General features: G+C 36.1%; 1 protein-coding gene across 1 annotated transcript in view; it reads left to right on the top strand.

Annotated features, from left to right (window-relative positions):
- LOC150084690 (calmodulin-like) overlaps positions 1-17342 on the top strand; it is a gene marked incomplete at its 5' end in the record, with an annotated part of 117200 nt that overhangs the window by 66198 nt on the left and 33660 nt on the right. Inside the window, one exon of the mRNA XM_090376323.1 lies at positions 10489-10632. Coding sequence (XP_090232449.1) covers positions 10489-10632 — 144 coding nt within the window. The remainder of the gene's footprint in view (positions 1-10488; positions 10633-17342) is intronic.

The following is a 17342-nucleotide window of genomic DNA, read 5'->3' as shown; positions in this document are numbered from 1 at the left end:
TCATCCAATAAATCCACAAAAGCCTTGCTAGGGTGTAGTGAGTGACCAACCACAAATTCCAGTCAATATCTGAGAAATTAAAATTCCCCATTATAAGATTTACTGGCCCACTCTATTTCCCTGTACAATATCTTATTATGCTCATCAGAGTCATTAGGCCTATAGCACACTCCTAGTCTCAATTTTGATCTCCCGATGCTTATGTCACACCAAACTGACTCGACACTGTACTGTCCAGCGAGACAGTGCAGTGTCGAGTCAGTTTGGTGTGGATTTTGTGTGTTTCTTAACTAATAGCATAACCCCTCCTCCCTTCCTATCGTGCCCATCCTTTCTGTACACATTTTACTCCCCAAATTCCAGTTCTGCATTCCTTATATCTGTGTGACACCATGTCTCTGATATCCCAACAATATCTGCCTTTGATGTTTTGAGCAATACCTCAAATTCATCAAATTTATTTACCAAACTCCTAGCATTGGTGTACCCGCAAGTATACATGCACCTGTTACTATTCTTAGCTTTCCTAACACAACCCATGTGTTTACTTGTACCGCAATGACTACCAGCAGTCTCTGAAATATCCTGCATCTTGTTTTCCAGGCTGCTGCTCATTCCAATAGAAGCAGTGCAAGAATCGCTTTCACCTCTGCCAGTGGCTACTGTTAATCTATTTGTCCTTGTATCCCCCCCAAGCTTGCAGTTTTCCGACCTACCTAACACTGCCTCGATAGCATCAGCAAATATTCTTGCACCTTTTCTATTTTTAAGTGTATCCCATCCCTGTAGAAACAGTCTCTCCTGTTAACAAGTACAGACCAGGCTGAAAAAAATTCTACCTCTTGAGCCTTGCACAATCTTTCCTGGACCGAATTGATCAACAAGGCTCTCATCATATACTCCCTCCTATCGTGTCTGGGCAGAATTGCAGACACTTTCAAATTCAACCCTAATTCACGGCTTTTTTTCAACAGTGACCTGTACTTGTTAAGTAATTCTGCCAGTCTCCTACTCTTAATATCATCAACGTGTACAACTATATCACCTTTTGTGCCCTTAAAAGATGATATCCGCTTGACAATGTCATCAACCTTTGCCCCTGGCAGACATACCCTGGTTCTGTTCCACCTATCCTTTTTACAAAGCATGTTCCCCGTTTTCCTGACAATAGTCACCAACGCATTCTGCCTTATCCGGAATAATTGATGCCAGACCTCTTCTGGTTAGCCAAATTTTCCGGATAATCAAACTGGAAAATTTTTCTGGTAAGACTAAATAAATTTAATCTTACGTTATGATTAAATTAAATAAAAAAAATTATAAACCAATCTCAGAAAACAAATGTCCATCCAAGCATTTTTGCAATTTTTATACAAAACAGGAAAATTAGAAAGATTTTTAAATGCTTTTGGTATTTTCAACTTACCAATAACGAGCATGGACAATCTGTGTGTCCCAGTAGCATTTGCACACATACCAATTGTAACTCGCTCTTTTCTCATCTTAATACTTGGTGCAGGCATTTCTCCTTTAGTGGCTATGGTTTTTCTGTGCTGTGCTTCCATAATAAACCCATCTCATCAACATTATAAATGTTTTCTTTCTCATAATTTATTACAACTGAAGCAAGCACTTTTCAAAGGATGCTGCTGCCGATTCGTCTGCAGAAAGTTTCTTGCTTTGAATATCTAGTTCACCTATACGGTGTCTCAGTTCAAAGTTTTTCAGCCAACCTGTGCTTGCCTTAAAATCTTTATTACCTCTTAATTTTCTATTAAAATCCAATGGTTTTTCACACAACATTAGGCAAACACTGGTTCACCTAAACTTAGTTTTCTGAAGAAACTACAAATAAAGTGCACTCTCTGAAGTGCCATTTTCAGGTTTCGACATAATCTTTTTCTTCTAGATCCTCCTCGACTAATTTGTGTCAAGGATCATTGGGGCATTGTTAAGGATCTGGGTATATTCTTACCATGTGTACGCCTTATCCAAAAATTTCATTACTTCATACAGCATGTCTCCCCCTCCCCCCACTTTTTCTTACTATTGAATACACCATGAATTGTCAAACTAATAGAACAAACTTATCTGCAAAAAGATCTAAACCTCCCAAACATTTCCTAGTTCATTTCACAAATATGTGGTCTCAGTTCTAATCTCAATGATGTCCATTTCCACTTAGTCTGCCAAACCCCCCTGTACTTTTTCTGACAGAATCTCAGTTATCGGTTGATTCAACCACAGCACATCTCAATTGCCCAGATTATTCACTTGTTATGGTTCCTTTCGCCTCAAAGGTAGTATTTGTGCATATGTCTGTTCCAATGGTGCCTCTATAGCCAGGTGGGCAGGAGCAGCAGTGCGTAGCACACGCTTCTTGATTAGACTGGGGTTCAAGCCCATGACCACCAAATACGAAGGATGTGGAAAGGTCGAGAAATGATCACCGCATATCCTCGGAGCAATATGGCCTTAGTTGCTAATGCTCCTAAAAAACCAAGCAACAAACAAACAAACAAACGTCTGTTCCAATATCCCCTTTCAGAGAAGTGGTAATTTGGAATTTCCTCTTTTTTATCTTCCCTGGTTTAAAATCTCTCTGCCTCATTCTTTCAAATTCATCTGTTGTCTCTACCGTTCTCCCAACTCCACTAATCACTTGGAACCCTTTGACTTCCTCTGTTTGCAACTTGACTTTCTCCAGTCCAACTTTCCTAACAGTGATGTAATTTTCCTTTGATGATATTAATGTTCACAACTCCAGTTTGCTTCTGTTTTCTAGTCACACAGACCCAACTGGTCGAGATGCTGAGGCTTTTGCAATTGCTAATGACCTTGCACATTGTTCATTTACCTACCAGAATACCAGACAATCCTAACCAAACAGCTAGTATGCTTGATCTTTTTCTCACAAACAACCCTAAGTACACTGTCGAAGTGAGTGGTCTTTTAGGTACCTCAGCTCACAACTTGGTGATTCTCTTCTCCAATGGAGCCTTTATCTCACATCTGTTCCCAACCTCATGTTGTTGGGCATTACAAGAATGCAAAATTGGATGACTTGCACGATTTCTTTTATTTTTTTCCTTCGTTGGATTACTGTTTCAATACTTGTGATGTCAACATTTGCTCAGATCGTGTCAGTGAAATTATTCTTGTAGGAATGGAATCCTTTATTCCACACTCCACTTTAAAATATCGTCCTTTATCTAAACATTGGTTTTCCAATAAATGTGCTAAGACTATTCAAGAGAAGAATGTTGCATATCGTAACTGGCTTGTTTCAAATTCTTCAGTTTCATTTTCTCCCTACACTAAAGCTATAAACAATTGTAAAGCAGTTATTAATCAGTCCAAACTAGATTTTGAACAGGCCAAGAGTAGAAAACTTGCTTCTTTCCTAATAGTAGCCGAGCATTCTGGTCTGTTGCCAAAGCTACTGGCCGCAAGTTTTGCCTATCTCTGCTCCCACATCTGTCAAAACCAGATGGTTCTCTAGTCACTTCCTGAACTTACTCCTGTTCTTTGTCACCCTTTTTCACTTTCTTATTCCAATGGTGTTTTTACTTCCGCTTGGAAATTTGCTCATATCCAGCCAATTCCTAAAAAAGGGTGACAAATCCCTCCCATCCAATTATCGTTCCATTGCAATTACTTCTACTCTTTCTAAAGTAATGGAGAAATCAATTAACCGTCAACTCTTAAACTACCTAGAAATCTTCCATCTGATCAACGATTGCCATTATGGATTCTGTCAGTGTTGATCTACTGGTGATATTCTCACTTATGTTACCCATTTATGGGCAAATTCAGTGGAAAAGTTTGAAACACAAGCAGTTGCTCTTGACATCTCAAAGGTTTGATCATGTTTGGCATAAAGGTCTTCTAAACAAGCTTCCATCTTATGGTTTGCCAGGTTTTTTTGTAATTGATTATCCAGTTTTCTCTCTGACTGCTCATTGAAGTTGATCGTAGATGGCTCTGTCTTGTGACTTCTTCACTAATGCCGATGTACCCCAAGGTTCAGTTCTTTCCTCCTACTCTTTTCCTCTTGTATATTAATGACCTTCCACTGACTGGAAATCCTATCCATAGTTTTGCTGATGATAGCACATTGCATTCTACCTTCCAGTTTGAGAAACCTCGCCTTGCTCAATCAGCTTCAACTTCTCAAATATCTGCTCAAATATCTGCGGTGGAGCAGTGATAACTTAGTTGGTTTTAATCCTTCTAAAACTCGGTTCTGTCTTATATCTTGCAAAGCGGATTCTTCTGTTCCTACGCTTATCTTTGTTGACACTCCAATTTCTAGGCAAGATGATATATCTCTTGAGGATTACCCTGTCTTCTGGATGTCTCTTGGGACAAGCACATTACAAATATTGTTTCCTCTACATCTAAAAAACTTTGTTTTCTCTTTCGCTCTTGCCGATACCCTTCTCCCAAACAGCTATTCACTGTAAAAATTGCAAATCTGCCCTACCATGGAATATTGTTCTCACATCTGGGGTGGTGCCCCCTTATCCTCTTTGAGGCTTCTAGATTCCATTCAGAAGAGGGCAGTTAGGTTAATTAATGATTCATCTCTAACAGAGTCTCTCCACTCTGTATCATACATGTACTGTTTCTGCTGCATGGCTTTTCTACAGCTACCTCCATGGGTACTGTTCTTCTGAATTGGCTTCTATAATTCTCACTCTTTCAAAACAGTCCAAACACGTGCCGCCACCAGCCAACATCCATTTACTCTCCAATTTCAAACTCACAGAACCAACTTTTCATCTTCCTCGTTTATTCATTCAACTGCCGTTTTCTGGAACAACCTTCTTTCATACGTATTTCCTGAAAATTACAGTCTAACACTGCAGAAGTTCAAGTCTGAGGTCAACAGATATCTTCTTTTGTCTTTTCAACCCCCAACCCATTCATGGTGCTAAGTACTATAGGTTCTAATATCTCTCGTGTTTGGGGTTTTCATAAAAAAAAAAACACACACACCACGCAGATTGAACATTAAAACAATACTAGATACATACAAAAATTCACAACATTGTAATTCTAATATATATTTTAATTTTTCGAAGAATTAGCACTAACTCACCAATTTGGGGGCGGGGGTATTGACCTTAAACCACTACTCACTACTTCTTCCAATCCTCACTGCAGATTTGTAATTTTTATATGAAATTATTACTCCCCTTAAAAGATTACACTTGATGTTATTATTTTTGTAAATTTTGAAAGAACAGATTTGTAGTTATTTTTCATAGAGTTTTTCAAGTTCAGCAAATCCTTAACATAGTTTCTTTTATTTCGATGACATCTATATAATTTTTCTGTTAATTTTTGATATGGTACTCCTGTTTGGTCTTAAATCTGACTAGTCTTCCTGGTTACATTCATTGTACTTCTAACCCCATCTCTAAGACATTTGCCTTGATTTTACTTGATACACAAAAGAGTGAAACTGCTGTGTAATTTCATTCTACTTTCAGCTTTATTTCCTGTTTTATATGCCTTATTCCAATTTTTTGGAACTTGGCCTTTGGAAATTATCTCTGTAACCACCATAATACCATTTTACCCAAAGGTTTCAGATATAATTTCATATACACCTGCTACCCTTCATTACTAGATATTTCACTTGACCTGTTCAACCTCAGTATTAGAGACCATATGCAAAATTTCTTCATTTGTCTTTTCTTCAGTGATGTTTTCTGCTCCTTCATTTAGCAAGTCAAAGTATAATACTACAGTAGAAGCTCTTTATAGTGACCCTCTTTTTAACGTCCCAAGATATTATAATCCCTTATGTGGGTGGTCCTGGCAAATTTCTCATTAAACATAATGCTATTTTATATTCAGTATAACAACATTGAAAATAAAAGGATTTCTCCATAACAACCATAAATTTCTACCTCTTAATCTGAATTTTTACTTTTTTATTATAATATTCATGTTTAAAGTTTTAAAATGACAAAACACTTTGAATATATTGAAGAGTTTGCATCCTGACCGTGAGAAATCATTTTTTAAAGTTTCCCAGGGCCTTTTTTATTCTGCAGTGTGGTAATGAAATGAACATTGGCTAGAAGTTAATTTCATTAGTTAATGTTTATTGATATGGCTCCAAGAAAGTGGATAGCTTTGCTAATTGCAGATGAAATTAGGATTTTGCAAGCTGGGTAATGGTGTGTATTTTAAAACTGACATTGCCAAACAGTTCAGCATTCCTAAGAGTACTCTGTTCACTTTTCTGAAAAATCTGAAAAAGACTGAACGTTTAATTAAGAGGTCTGCTGCACTGGGTAGGATTCGAGCACGAAAGGTGAGGTAGTCAGATCTTGAAAGGGTACTCTCGGAATGGTTAATGATGATGCATGCAAAAAATGTTCCTGTAGATCTTTTAAAAGCTAAGGCTGAATCGTTTGAACATTGAATGGAATTGAAGAATTTAAAAGTTCAGATGGATGGTTCCAGAAATTTAAGACTCTTCATGGTCTGTCTTTCAAAAAAAGTTTATGGTGAAAGTGCAGCTGTGGACATTTATGCTACAAAAGAATGGAAGGAAAATCGTTTATATATCGCTGAAATATGACCAGAGTCCAGTTTCGTTAGCTTTGAAGCATTGACATCTTCAATGCCGATAAAACTGGACTCTTAAATTGCTACTGGATAAAACACTTACATTTAAAGGTGAGAAATGTAGTGGCGGAAGAAAGGCCAAACAGCAGATTACTGTTCTCTTGGCAGCAAACTGCTAGGAGAAGCTTGTGGCACAGAGAAACTTCTTCTTTTAATCATTGGAAAGCCCAGAAGCCTCTGTGCTTTAAAGGTTTGAAGACATTGTATCGAACAAACCAAAAAGCATTGGATGATATCACAAATCTATGAAGGATGGATCAGAGACTTAGATCATAGGATGAGTGAGAAGAATTTTGCTGTTTGTGGATAATAGCACCCTTCATTGTCAAGTAAACGGCTTACATGCAATCACTGTCGAGTACCTACCACCAAATATGATGTCAGTTCTTCAGCCACCTGATCAAGTTGCAATCCAGTGTTTTAAGAAAAACTACTGAAGAATGCTATTAAACATAATTGTGCTGTGTCTTGAAAGCAAATTTCAAATCGAAATCGACATCATGCAGGCAAATGTATTTGTGTTTCAGCATGGAATGAAGTTGATGAAAAAGTGATCGCCAACTGCTTCAAACATGCTGGATTTACTGCTTTGAATAATTGCAATTTGTGAAATTTCTCCTCTATTAATTTAGTCTGATAGTATGGAAGAAATATAGGAGCATGTGCATCATGATCTAAACTTACAGGAATACTCAAGCTTCAAAGATTACGCAGAAGTGGATGCAGATGAACGTTTCAGGATATGCACGAATGAAGAACTCATTGCAGATGTAATGGAATCTAAAATTTGTACTGATGAAGATTGGGAACTTACTGTGGTTGAACAGGAAGTTTCAGTGAAAGATGCTCATTAAGGATTAGAACTTGTACGTGTTTTTTTTTTTTTTTTTTTTTTTCAAGCATAGCCTAACTGCGAAAGCGAAATAACTGCTATCATGCACCTTAATAATTCTCTACCATTGAAACGGTGTTTTGACAAATTATTTTAAAGTACAAAATTTACAATTTAATTGTATCAGGTTACAATGCAAAATTTGCAATCATAATTTTCTTGTTTAGTAGTATATATTATAAATGAGATTATACTATATTGTATTAGTAGAATTACATTAAATGTTCAAGCTTTTATTTGTTTTGTTGCTGATTTTATGAATGATCAACATAACATCCTTCACTCCCCTGCGGGGGTCGTTATATAGACCTTCAACTGTACTATATCTTCCCAGTGTTTTCCTGTACCTCTTTTCACATTTTTTTTTTTTTTTTTTTTTTTTTTTATATTCCAGTAGGATTTACTAAATTTGATAATTTTTCTTTTCCTTAACTGTTACTAACCTCACCTCTTGGTTCATACCATGATGTTCTGAATTTGCTGTCTTTATAAGCCCTTTTCACAATTTAAATGTTTGCCATTCTTCTTCTATTGTCACGTTAGCGTCAAGAATGCCATTTTGTTTATGAGCTAAAAGGGTTTCTATATTTGAAATATCCCATTCCAAAACTTGTTTTATTCACCCCTTAATGAAAATTTAATTATCACTCTGGCCTTATTCAGTGTTTTGAGCAGTACTCAAATTTGAAATTTTAACAGACAAACTTGCTTATTCACTCAGTGTCCTCCATAGCTAACTTGGTTAGCACAATAAATTGCCACCTGCCACTCATTTTGAAGAGGTCTGGCCTCAGTTCCCATCTGTGACTGGAGGAATTTTTTGGGCCTCTTCAATAGGAGCCGGAGTTAATCTTAGTCGGTGTGAGTATGGGTCCCAGCATGAGCTTTCTGGGTTTTTCTGCTTACAGTTCATGCATATCAGCCTGTTAACACTTACACATTCTACAGAAAAAAGGATGCATGGCTCATATTAGGAAATAGTCACTCGATGTGTACTGGGGATGAGGCAAGACATGACTAAGAAAAGCAGAATTGCTTCCTTGCCTACAACTGCAGTTGAGGCAGTCACATACACAAGTGTATCATGTTATGTTACTGTAAACTTCTGTATTTGAAAGATCTCATTCCAAACTTTCCTTATCTAAAATTGTTTAAAAATTCACTAGATCCATCATTTTCCTTTTATCTTAAGTTCCATATGTCATATTAGCACCTTCCCATAATGCTCACGTTAACAGTGAATTTGTTGACATATGTGTTTTCTGGTTTTGGAAAAAAAAAAAGTTATACTGAATAGTGGAAGTGTCACAACTGAATTACATTTAGCTATAATAAGTGCATGATCCATTCTAGGATCATGTTAATTTGGGAAATTTTCTCTCTCTTTTTTAGCTCATTAAGATGGTGAAAATTGATTGATCTTTCATTTGCATATTTCTCTTTTTCCCATCTCTTCACTGATTAAGACCGAATAAGGTCCAAAATAGCCATATGAGCAGTGGCTGCAGGTTTTCCGTGTTTGGGGTCAGCATTTCATAATATGGTTATTTGGTATTCTTGTTAGCAGGTAGCTTCTGAGTACAACAAATATTAGTTGAATATAAAGTTAGATATAACAGTACACTGTGCATTATTAGATGCATATTAAATATATGAAATTGAAATGTTTATTTGCATTTCATGGATCTAACATTTATTTGTAGTGTTTGGTGGTTATTCATGCTTTATTTTCTTTTAAGTAAGTTGTTTGTTGCTTGTCTTCTGTGGTATACAGATTTTGCTTGTTTCATAAATTCACTTGTGATTTAAATGGACTTGCAGTTCACCTAGAGTTGGAAATGGTTGTGCACTGAGTATTTTTAAAGATGTAGAAGAATATTCATTTGGTTGTTACTGCTTTGCCTATTTCTTCACTGATGAGGACCTAATAATGTCCTAAATGGACATGTAAAGAAGTAGCAGCAGGCTTACTGTGCTGATACCGTTTGACAGGTCCACACTAATTTTCCTGAATCAATCTCTCAAAAAACTGAGTAGACTACTGTTTGCATGACAACAGGAGAACACAGTGCATTAACAATACACCAGAAGGCATTTCCTTAGAAACTCAAGGAAACCAAACTGTAATTTGATATTTCTTCCTTGCTGAAATGAAATATGTTTTCCTCATTTTCCTAGGCTGATATTTTACTCCTTCTGGCTCTGTAATGGACAAAGCCTCAGCATTAGCTTCCTTAAAATGTTCACTATTCTTACTCATCTTGCCTTTTGGTAAAGAACTAATTCCCTCTGTATAACCTCAGACCAATGCCTATGGAATTTGCATCCAAAGTACAAGCTGTCCTGCTCCCCACTAGTTAGACTAACCTCCATTTAACATTGGACCAATGCCTTCATCACACTTTTTTTTAACTACCAATATTAATGTCAATCCAGGCTCTCTGTTGGTTTAGGGCTAATCTGCCCTCTATTTTAACCCTGGACTGATTTTTTTTTTATAGGCAGTATTCTGAACATCTAGCAGCAGCTTGTTACCGAGGTATGTATTGTTTTTCCTCTTTTGTTATGCATTGTTGTGTTTTGAAGGAGCAAATCACACAACAGCCAGTCTTCTTGTGTGAGGAAAGTTTTTCCCTAAATTCATAAATTCATTATCTAATTAGTGTTCCCACCTTTTTACTTAGGTATATACTGTTTTCCTCTTATACATTTAACCCAATCTGGGTTAAATGTTTAAAAAATATGTTAGATGCATTATAGAAAGCCTTTTTAAAGTTGTACTGCATAGGAAAATTTTAATGATAGAGATATTTATCATTTATTTTAAATATCTTTGCCATAGAAATATACCCTTTTTGCAGTTTAGTAGAATTTAATAAAAAAATATCAGCATTTCGTTTTCTCAAGCTGACATTCTGTTCATTTAACTTTTGTGTTTTTTTTAACAGAATTTAAGGAGGCATTTTCATTGTTTGACAAAGATGGAGATGGCACAATAACAACAAAAGAATTAGGCACCGTTATGAGGTCTTTGGGTCAGAATCCAACTGAAGCTGAATTACAAGACATGATAAATGAAGTAGATGCAGATGGTAAGTTATGTTGTGATGTTATAGCCCTATTTGCTGATGTGCCATTAAAACCCAAAAAACCAACCAACCAACACATGATCACCATTAGATGGATATTTATTAATTTTTTAAACTTGTTAGGAAACTTAAAAGGGGTAACTTTGATCTGGTATTAGCATTTGTAGAGCTTACCTGGCACATAATCTCCTGTATCTCCGATTGTCCAGAATTGTGTAAGGCATTAAGGCCTATTCCTGCTCACATGTTTCCTAGCCTTAATTTGTCAGTCTTTGCATATTTACTCATTCATTCTCTCCCTATTTTCAGTCGTCACTGTAGTGTGAGAACAGCCTGATCTTGGCATGTCCTCAAACCCACTTGCACCATCACTGATGTAATTCACTTTCTAGCTTTAATCCACATTGACTGTCAAACATTCAAATGTCAGTGAATCTAAATAATCACTATAAAACAGTGTTCTCTTCATTCAGTAACTCGATAACATTCTGCTTCCTAAACAAGATTTTAATAAGAAACTGGCATTTAAAATGTGAGACTTGGTTAAATGACTTTGGAAATGATTAAGGAGATACAAACCATGAAGTTGGAAATAAATCAAATCAGTGCATATACTTACTAGAAGGGTTTCTAATACTTGACAATGGGAGATCACAGATTGTACCACCGAAGTCATCAAACTGCATCACTCCGAGGGGAAATCTGCTTGGATTAATTTCAATACTCTGGAACTTTAATAATATTGACGAGGGAACCTGCTGATGGGAATAAGAGGTAAGGATGATGTCACCGAAATACTCTGAGCTGTGTTGAGATATTTTGAATCCATGTGACTGAAATGCTCCTGACCACTGAAAAACAGAATAGAAATTAGTGGAACTAATATAGACTCCTTTGAAAACAGAATTGAACGTGTTGGGACTGCAAACCTATGACTATAGGTAGAGCTGAAATTAATAAAAACCATACATATTATGCCAAACCTAGGGAAGAATAAAAATCTATAATAAAATTGACATTTTAAAGTTACTAACCTGCTATGAAACACTAATACACTAAGAGAATAGAGTTGACTGGAATTGCAAAACCTGAGACTTTAGTCTGAGCTGAAGTTAAGTATAAACCATATAAAAAGAAACCTAGGGGATGGTAATACAGGTGACCCCTGCTTAGCGCTGATAATGCGTTCTGGAAAAACAGAGCGCTAAGTGAATCCGCACTAAGCGAGCGCCGCATTCCCATAAAGTAACATATGTATTTGTGAGTTGCGGTCGGTGCCATAGGATATTTCCTAATCAATAATAAACGGTAGTGAAAAGATGCACAAATGTCGGTCAAAATATTTAATATTCAAATATTTGTACATATAAAATATTCCGCATTACATACGTATATAATTATTTGGTAACTACTTACGTATCAAAATTAAACTTAAAAAATTCCAATTAAAATCATGAATTTAATTGATCTAATTTAATTGATGAATTTAATTATGAAAAATGTGTCGATTTTGGGTTGAACTTTGGCCCTCTTCCAAATAAACTAAAAGGGGTATTAATTTTAAATCCCCCCGCAATTTAATTACTACCCAACAATAAAGTCAACCGATCCTTCGCCGCTTTGAAACCTGGCATGTTTTTTTCATCTTTCAATATGAAACTTCTTTTAGGCATTCGTTTCCACAGAAGTCCTGCTTCGTCTATGTTATAAACTTGTTGAGAAGTATAACACACAATATCCCTCTTCGATAATTTTAACAAGTTATTTTTTGAAAGTTTCGGCTCTTTGATCTGCACTTGCGGCTTCTCCCTGGATTTTAAATCTATTCAACCAGCCCTTACTAGTTTTAAATGGTTCCAATTTTTTTTTAGGTGAGTTTTCTTCAGATCAGCATATAGGCTAATCTCTCTTTTTTTTATTATTTATAATATTTAACTTAACTGAATTCTGCATTGGATATTATCTTCAATAAAATTAGTTACTTTCCATTTCAATCCTAATAGCCGGCCCTAGCCCTAGTTGCTTGCAGTGGAACAGCTATCTTTCCCGCTGCTAAAATTAATTCTTTATTTATTTATTATTTTTGTTTATAATTGTTCTTACAGTTAAACTTGCAAGTCCTAAATTTTGGCACACATCCGCTTGTCTTTGACCGGATCGATTTGCTTCAAAACGTCTAATTTGATTTTCAAATTCAGTGTTTTTCTTACATTTATAGTCTTCGTATTGCGCTCAGATGTTGTTGCTTTTTCATTCTTATCGGCCATTATTAACTCTTCGAAAATGTAACTGCGTTGGTTGCATTAATTATGATACAATGTTCGAGTAAACTGTCCGTTTCGCACGATGTCTAATACGGTACTGAGTGATCACTAGACTTCGGATAAATGCATATAACGCAAATATTACAAGCAATATACGTGATCATTTATTAAAATGTTGATCTCCGAACTACGTAACAAGTCACTGTACTGCAATTAAATTAACGCGCAAGAGAATTTCACTGAGCGTGGGAATATTTCTCAGGTCGGCATGGGAAACGTTTTAACAGTATTTTTATATTCATTTTCAAGCTATCGACTCCATCAAATGAAACGATTTCGTTAAAATGCCAAAAATGCAATCTGTAAAAGAGCGTTATAGTGATCCATAACAGCGTTATAGTCAGATACGGGTTATAATATAAGAACAACGTTATAGCGAATCAGCGTAAAGCGAACCGCGTTATAACGGGGGCCTGCTGTAATGACTTAAGACTGAATTTGCATTTAAAAAAAAAAAAAAAAAACCATGAATTAAGGAAATAACATGTATATTAACCCGTAAAATAACATATATATTAACCCATTAATGCTTATGAAAAAACTACTTCTCAAAACTCATTTCGCTCAATATTATAGTGAGATTATAAGTAAAGGAAACAAACAATACCAAAATTTCAAAGAAAATATATTTTTTTAGAAAAACAGGTGTTCTCAAATGGTGACGTTAGGCAGATAAGTGATATTTTTCGAAGCAGCCTTTTTTCAATGCACATTGGTTTCTGACAGCTCTTACATGACCACCTAGCTTTCATATGACAAACACAACATTTTAATTATCCATCAGCTTTTTCTGGAAAGTGATGGCCTTCACTAATTTTCGTGGAACTTCCGTCTTTTCGCTTCTTATTGCTTCTTGTTGATGCAGCATCTTTCAAATAACTTCATATGCTGTTTCGATGAAAATCTAATTGATTAATTTTTATCTCTGCTGTCATTTGGTGCAACTTTCAAGCATTACTGATAGTCATATCTAACATGTGTGTAAACAGGATCCATCACCATATCTTGCCTCTTATCACTATCCTTTACAAAGATATACATTGGGTATCTACATCACCCACTATTGTAAGATGCAAATGATGCAGGTTGTTCTACATTGATCTTAGCTTTTGCAGTTTTTGACCAACGTTTTAAGTATTGTAATGGTTCAATAGAATCACATCGTTCCGTTTTTTACATAATATGCTGTTGATGACATCAAACCTATAGTCATAACTAGGGCTTACAATACTGGGATTCCGGTCATTTTTTTACGGTATTGAGGTACCGGTATTGATACAAAAAATACCGGTTTTTCGGTACTAATTTAAAAAAAAATAATTGTTTATAATTTAATCACATAAGGATTTTAAAATCACCTTTATGTGATTATGACATTATTATCTCTACTAGCAAATGTTCGATAATCATCGATAGAACACCATGCAACATTGCAACCTGTCCACAATTCTTGGACAATTTCATGTCTGACCGTATCGTAACTCCCAAGTCCCGTTCCTCCACTACTGACTTTAGTTCAACTCCACCAAGTGTATAAGTTATTTTGGGGTTGATGTTCCCCAGGTGTAAGACCTTGCATTTTGCTGAATTAAAGCATAGCTGCCACTTTTCTGACCATCCCGGAAATCTATCTAGGTCACTCTGAAGAAGCTATGCATGGCGGCGATCATTAACTACTCTACTGATCTTTACATCATCTGCAAGTTTAGACCTCACGCACTCCATCCCTTCATAGATGTCATTTAAGATAATTGTAAACAACAGTGGTCCCAATACTGATCCTTGGGGAACCCCACTACTTACATTAATCCAATCTGAGGAATAACCATTTATCTCAACTCTGCCTTGTGCCCTCAAGCCATAGTGCTATCCATCTAAGGATTTTCCCTATGATTCCAGCCTGCTCCAACTTTTAAAGTAACCACTCATGTGGGACTGAGTCAAATGCTTTGCTGAAATCCAAATAAACAATGTCGAAATTATTCCCTAAATCCAGCTCACGAGTGACCTGTCAAAATGGCTAACCAGATTTGTTGAACATGATTTTCCCTTTACAAAACCATGCTGTGTATCCTACAGAATTCCATTTTCATCTTAGTGATCCTGAATTCCACTTTTGGTCATTGCCTCCATGATTTTCCCTACTACTGAAGTTAGACTGGCCGGTCAGTACACTCCTAGAACCGCCTTTATGTTCCAATTTACACCAATCCAACGGAATCTCTCCTGTGTAATAGTTCAGTGTACTCACTTGTTGCCTCCTTTAAGATTATAGGGTATATGCCATCAATCACAGGAGCCTTACTCGCCTGTAGGCGCAAAAGTTCTCATTAAATAATCATTTGAAATTTCAACATCATTAATTACATTTTTTTTCAACTTCACTTCCATAATATCTCATTGACACAAAGGGTTTTTTAATGTAAATATCGATGCAAAGTAACTGTTGAGTTCATCTGCAACTTCAGCTATGTCATCTAATACTATCCCACGTCCATTACATAAGAGTCTAATCTGTATGTGAAGAATTCCTTAACTGCATTCTTTGCTCTCTTCTTTAATCTTTATCCCCACTCTTTGCTCTCTCCCAGACTCAGTAAAGATACTATAGTGAAAGTACGATTCGCTTAATAAAACGTCTTTCGCCTTCAGAAAGGAATGAACATAATTCAACCATGGAAGACCAACATGGAACAGAACATCAGTGTTCTGCAAATTCTTTCCAAAATAAGAAATTGCCTGATTGCAATGAGATGTTAAAAGATGAACTTGAGTCGGAAATTAATGAAATACTTTTAACTATTTTTGCTAAAAAAGTTCAAAGCCTAGAAAATATGGATTGAGATTGCCTACGATTATCTCAGTACAGTAGTACCAGAACAGAATCCGAAAGGGCGTTTTCTGCCGCTAATCAAATATGTACCAAAATTAGATCCATTTTAAACATTTATACTATTGATTGCTTATGTTTCTTAAGAGCTCACTTTATTCGGACAGTTTTTTTTTTTTTTTTTTTTTGTTAGTTTTTGGCGCATCGGCTTCTGTGGCCATAATGCAAAGTTTTCCCAAAGTTTTTTCCATTTTACTCTGATCCAAGCCTGAGGAGGGATTTGAACCCGCGCCCTTTGGGTTGCCAGACAGGTACTTTACCCACCTGGCTAGCCTGGTTGGCCATTCAGACAGGTAGTGTGAATGCAAAAAAATACATATTGTTACTGCAAAACTTTGCATTAACAATATGTATTTTTTTTGTTTTTAGAATAACTGTTGCAATAAAAGTTTATTTAAACATGAATTCAAGTAATTACAGTACTTGTTTTTTTCCTTACTTTATTGCACCTAATTGTCATCAAAATTTATTGAGAAAAATGTTTGTTTTTGGAATATCGGTAAAATAATTGTTGAAGAAAACTACGTGGTTTGATGGATCCGGTACATGTTCCAATAAATCAATAAATCTGGTGTACTCTTTCACAGTTTTGGTTACTTTAGTTGGTTTTCTGCAATAGACATCAAAAGTGTAGCAATACCCCCCAGAAGAACTATTTACCATCTAAATTTTGTAACCGAACCTCACTGGTTTGCCCTTGATAAATTGTTCAGGTGGATTATGTCCAAAATACTTCACCATTGACTCATCTATTGACAGATCCTTGTGAAAAAAAAAACCACTGGCAAAATTATTTTCTGAGCATGTTCGTTATTGGCCTAACTTTGTACATTCGATCTTGACAATTTCATCATTATTGACCAGATGTACAAATCTCTTTATTATTATTATTAGCCAAAAGGTGCAAGGAAGCCTGAGGCTTATACTGCACCAGCCAAAAAAAAAACATTTGATTTACCCTGTGACAGAGAGAGAGAGAGAGAGAGAGAGAGAGAGAGAGAGAGAGAGAGAGAGAGAGGAGAGAGAGAGAGAGAGGGAGGGAGAATCATCCAGAAAGAGAAGAATGATGATATCCAGCTCAGGACCCTGGGTGTGCCAAGCTCATATTTCTAGATATCGATCTCTTGACATGGCATTATAAATGCACAAGATACCCAAGTTCTTGTCCAGTGACCAATACATTCTTTCTTGAAGAAGGTTTGCGATATCCTGTCAAAAGTAATATTGCAATAAAATTTTGCATTTCTTTTCTTGGCGATTAGTAAATTCATAGCCGACCGGGCTAGCCGAGTGGGTAAAGTACCTGCCCGGCAACCCAAAGGTCGCGGGTTCGATTCCCGCCTCGGGCTTGGATCAAAGTACTGCAAAAACCTTGGGAGGTGCAATATGGCCACAGAAGCCGATGCGCCAACAACTACCAAATAAAAAAAAAAAAAAAAAAAAAAAAAAAGTAAATTCACGATTGTGTGTGTGTTTTTTTTTTTTTTTTTTAAGCATAT

This window comes from Mastigoproctus giganteus, chromosome 6 (genome assembly GCF_048544385.1).
Source record: "Mastigoproctus giganteus isolate SK-2022 chromosome 6, ASM4854438v1, whole genome shotgun sequence".
NCBI classification, from domain to species: Eukaryota; Metazoa; Arthropoda; class Arachnida; order Uropygi; family Thelyphonidae; genus Mastigoproctus; species Mastigoproctus giganteus.
This window is presented reverse-complemented; position numbering and strand designations above follow the sequence as displayed.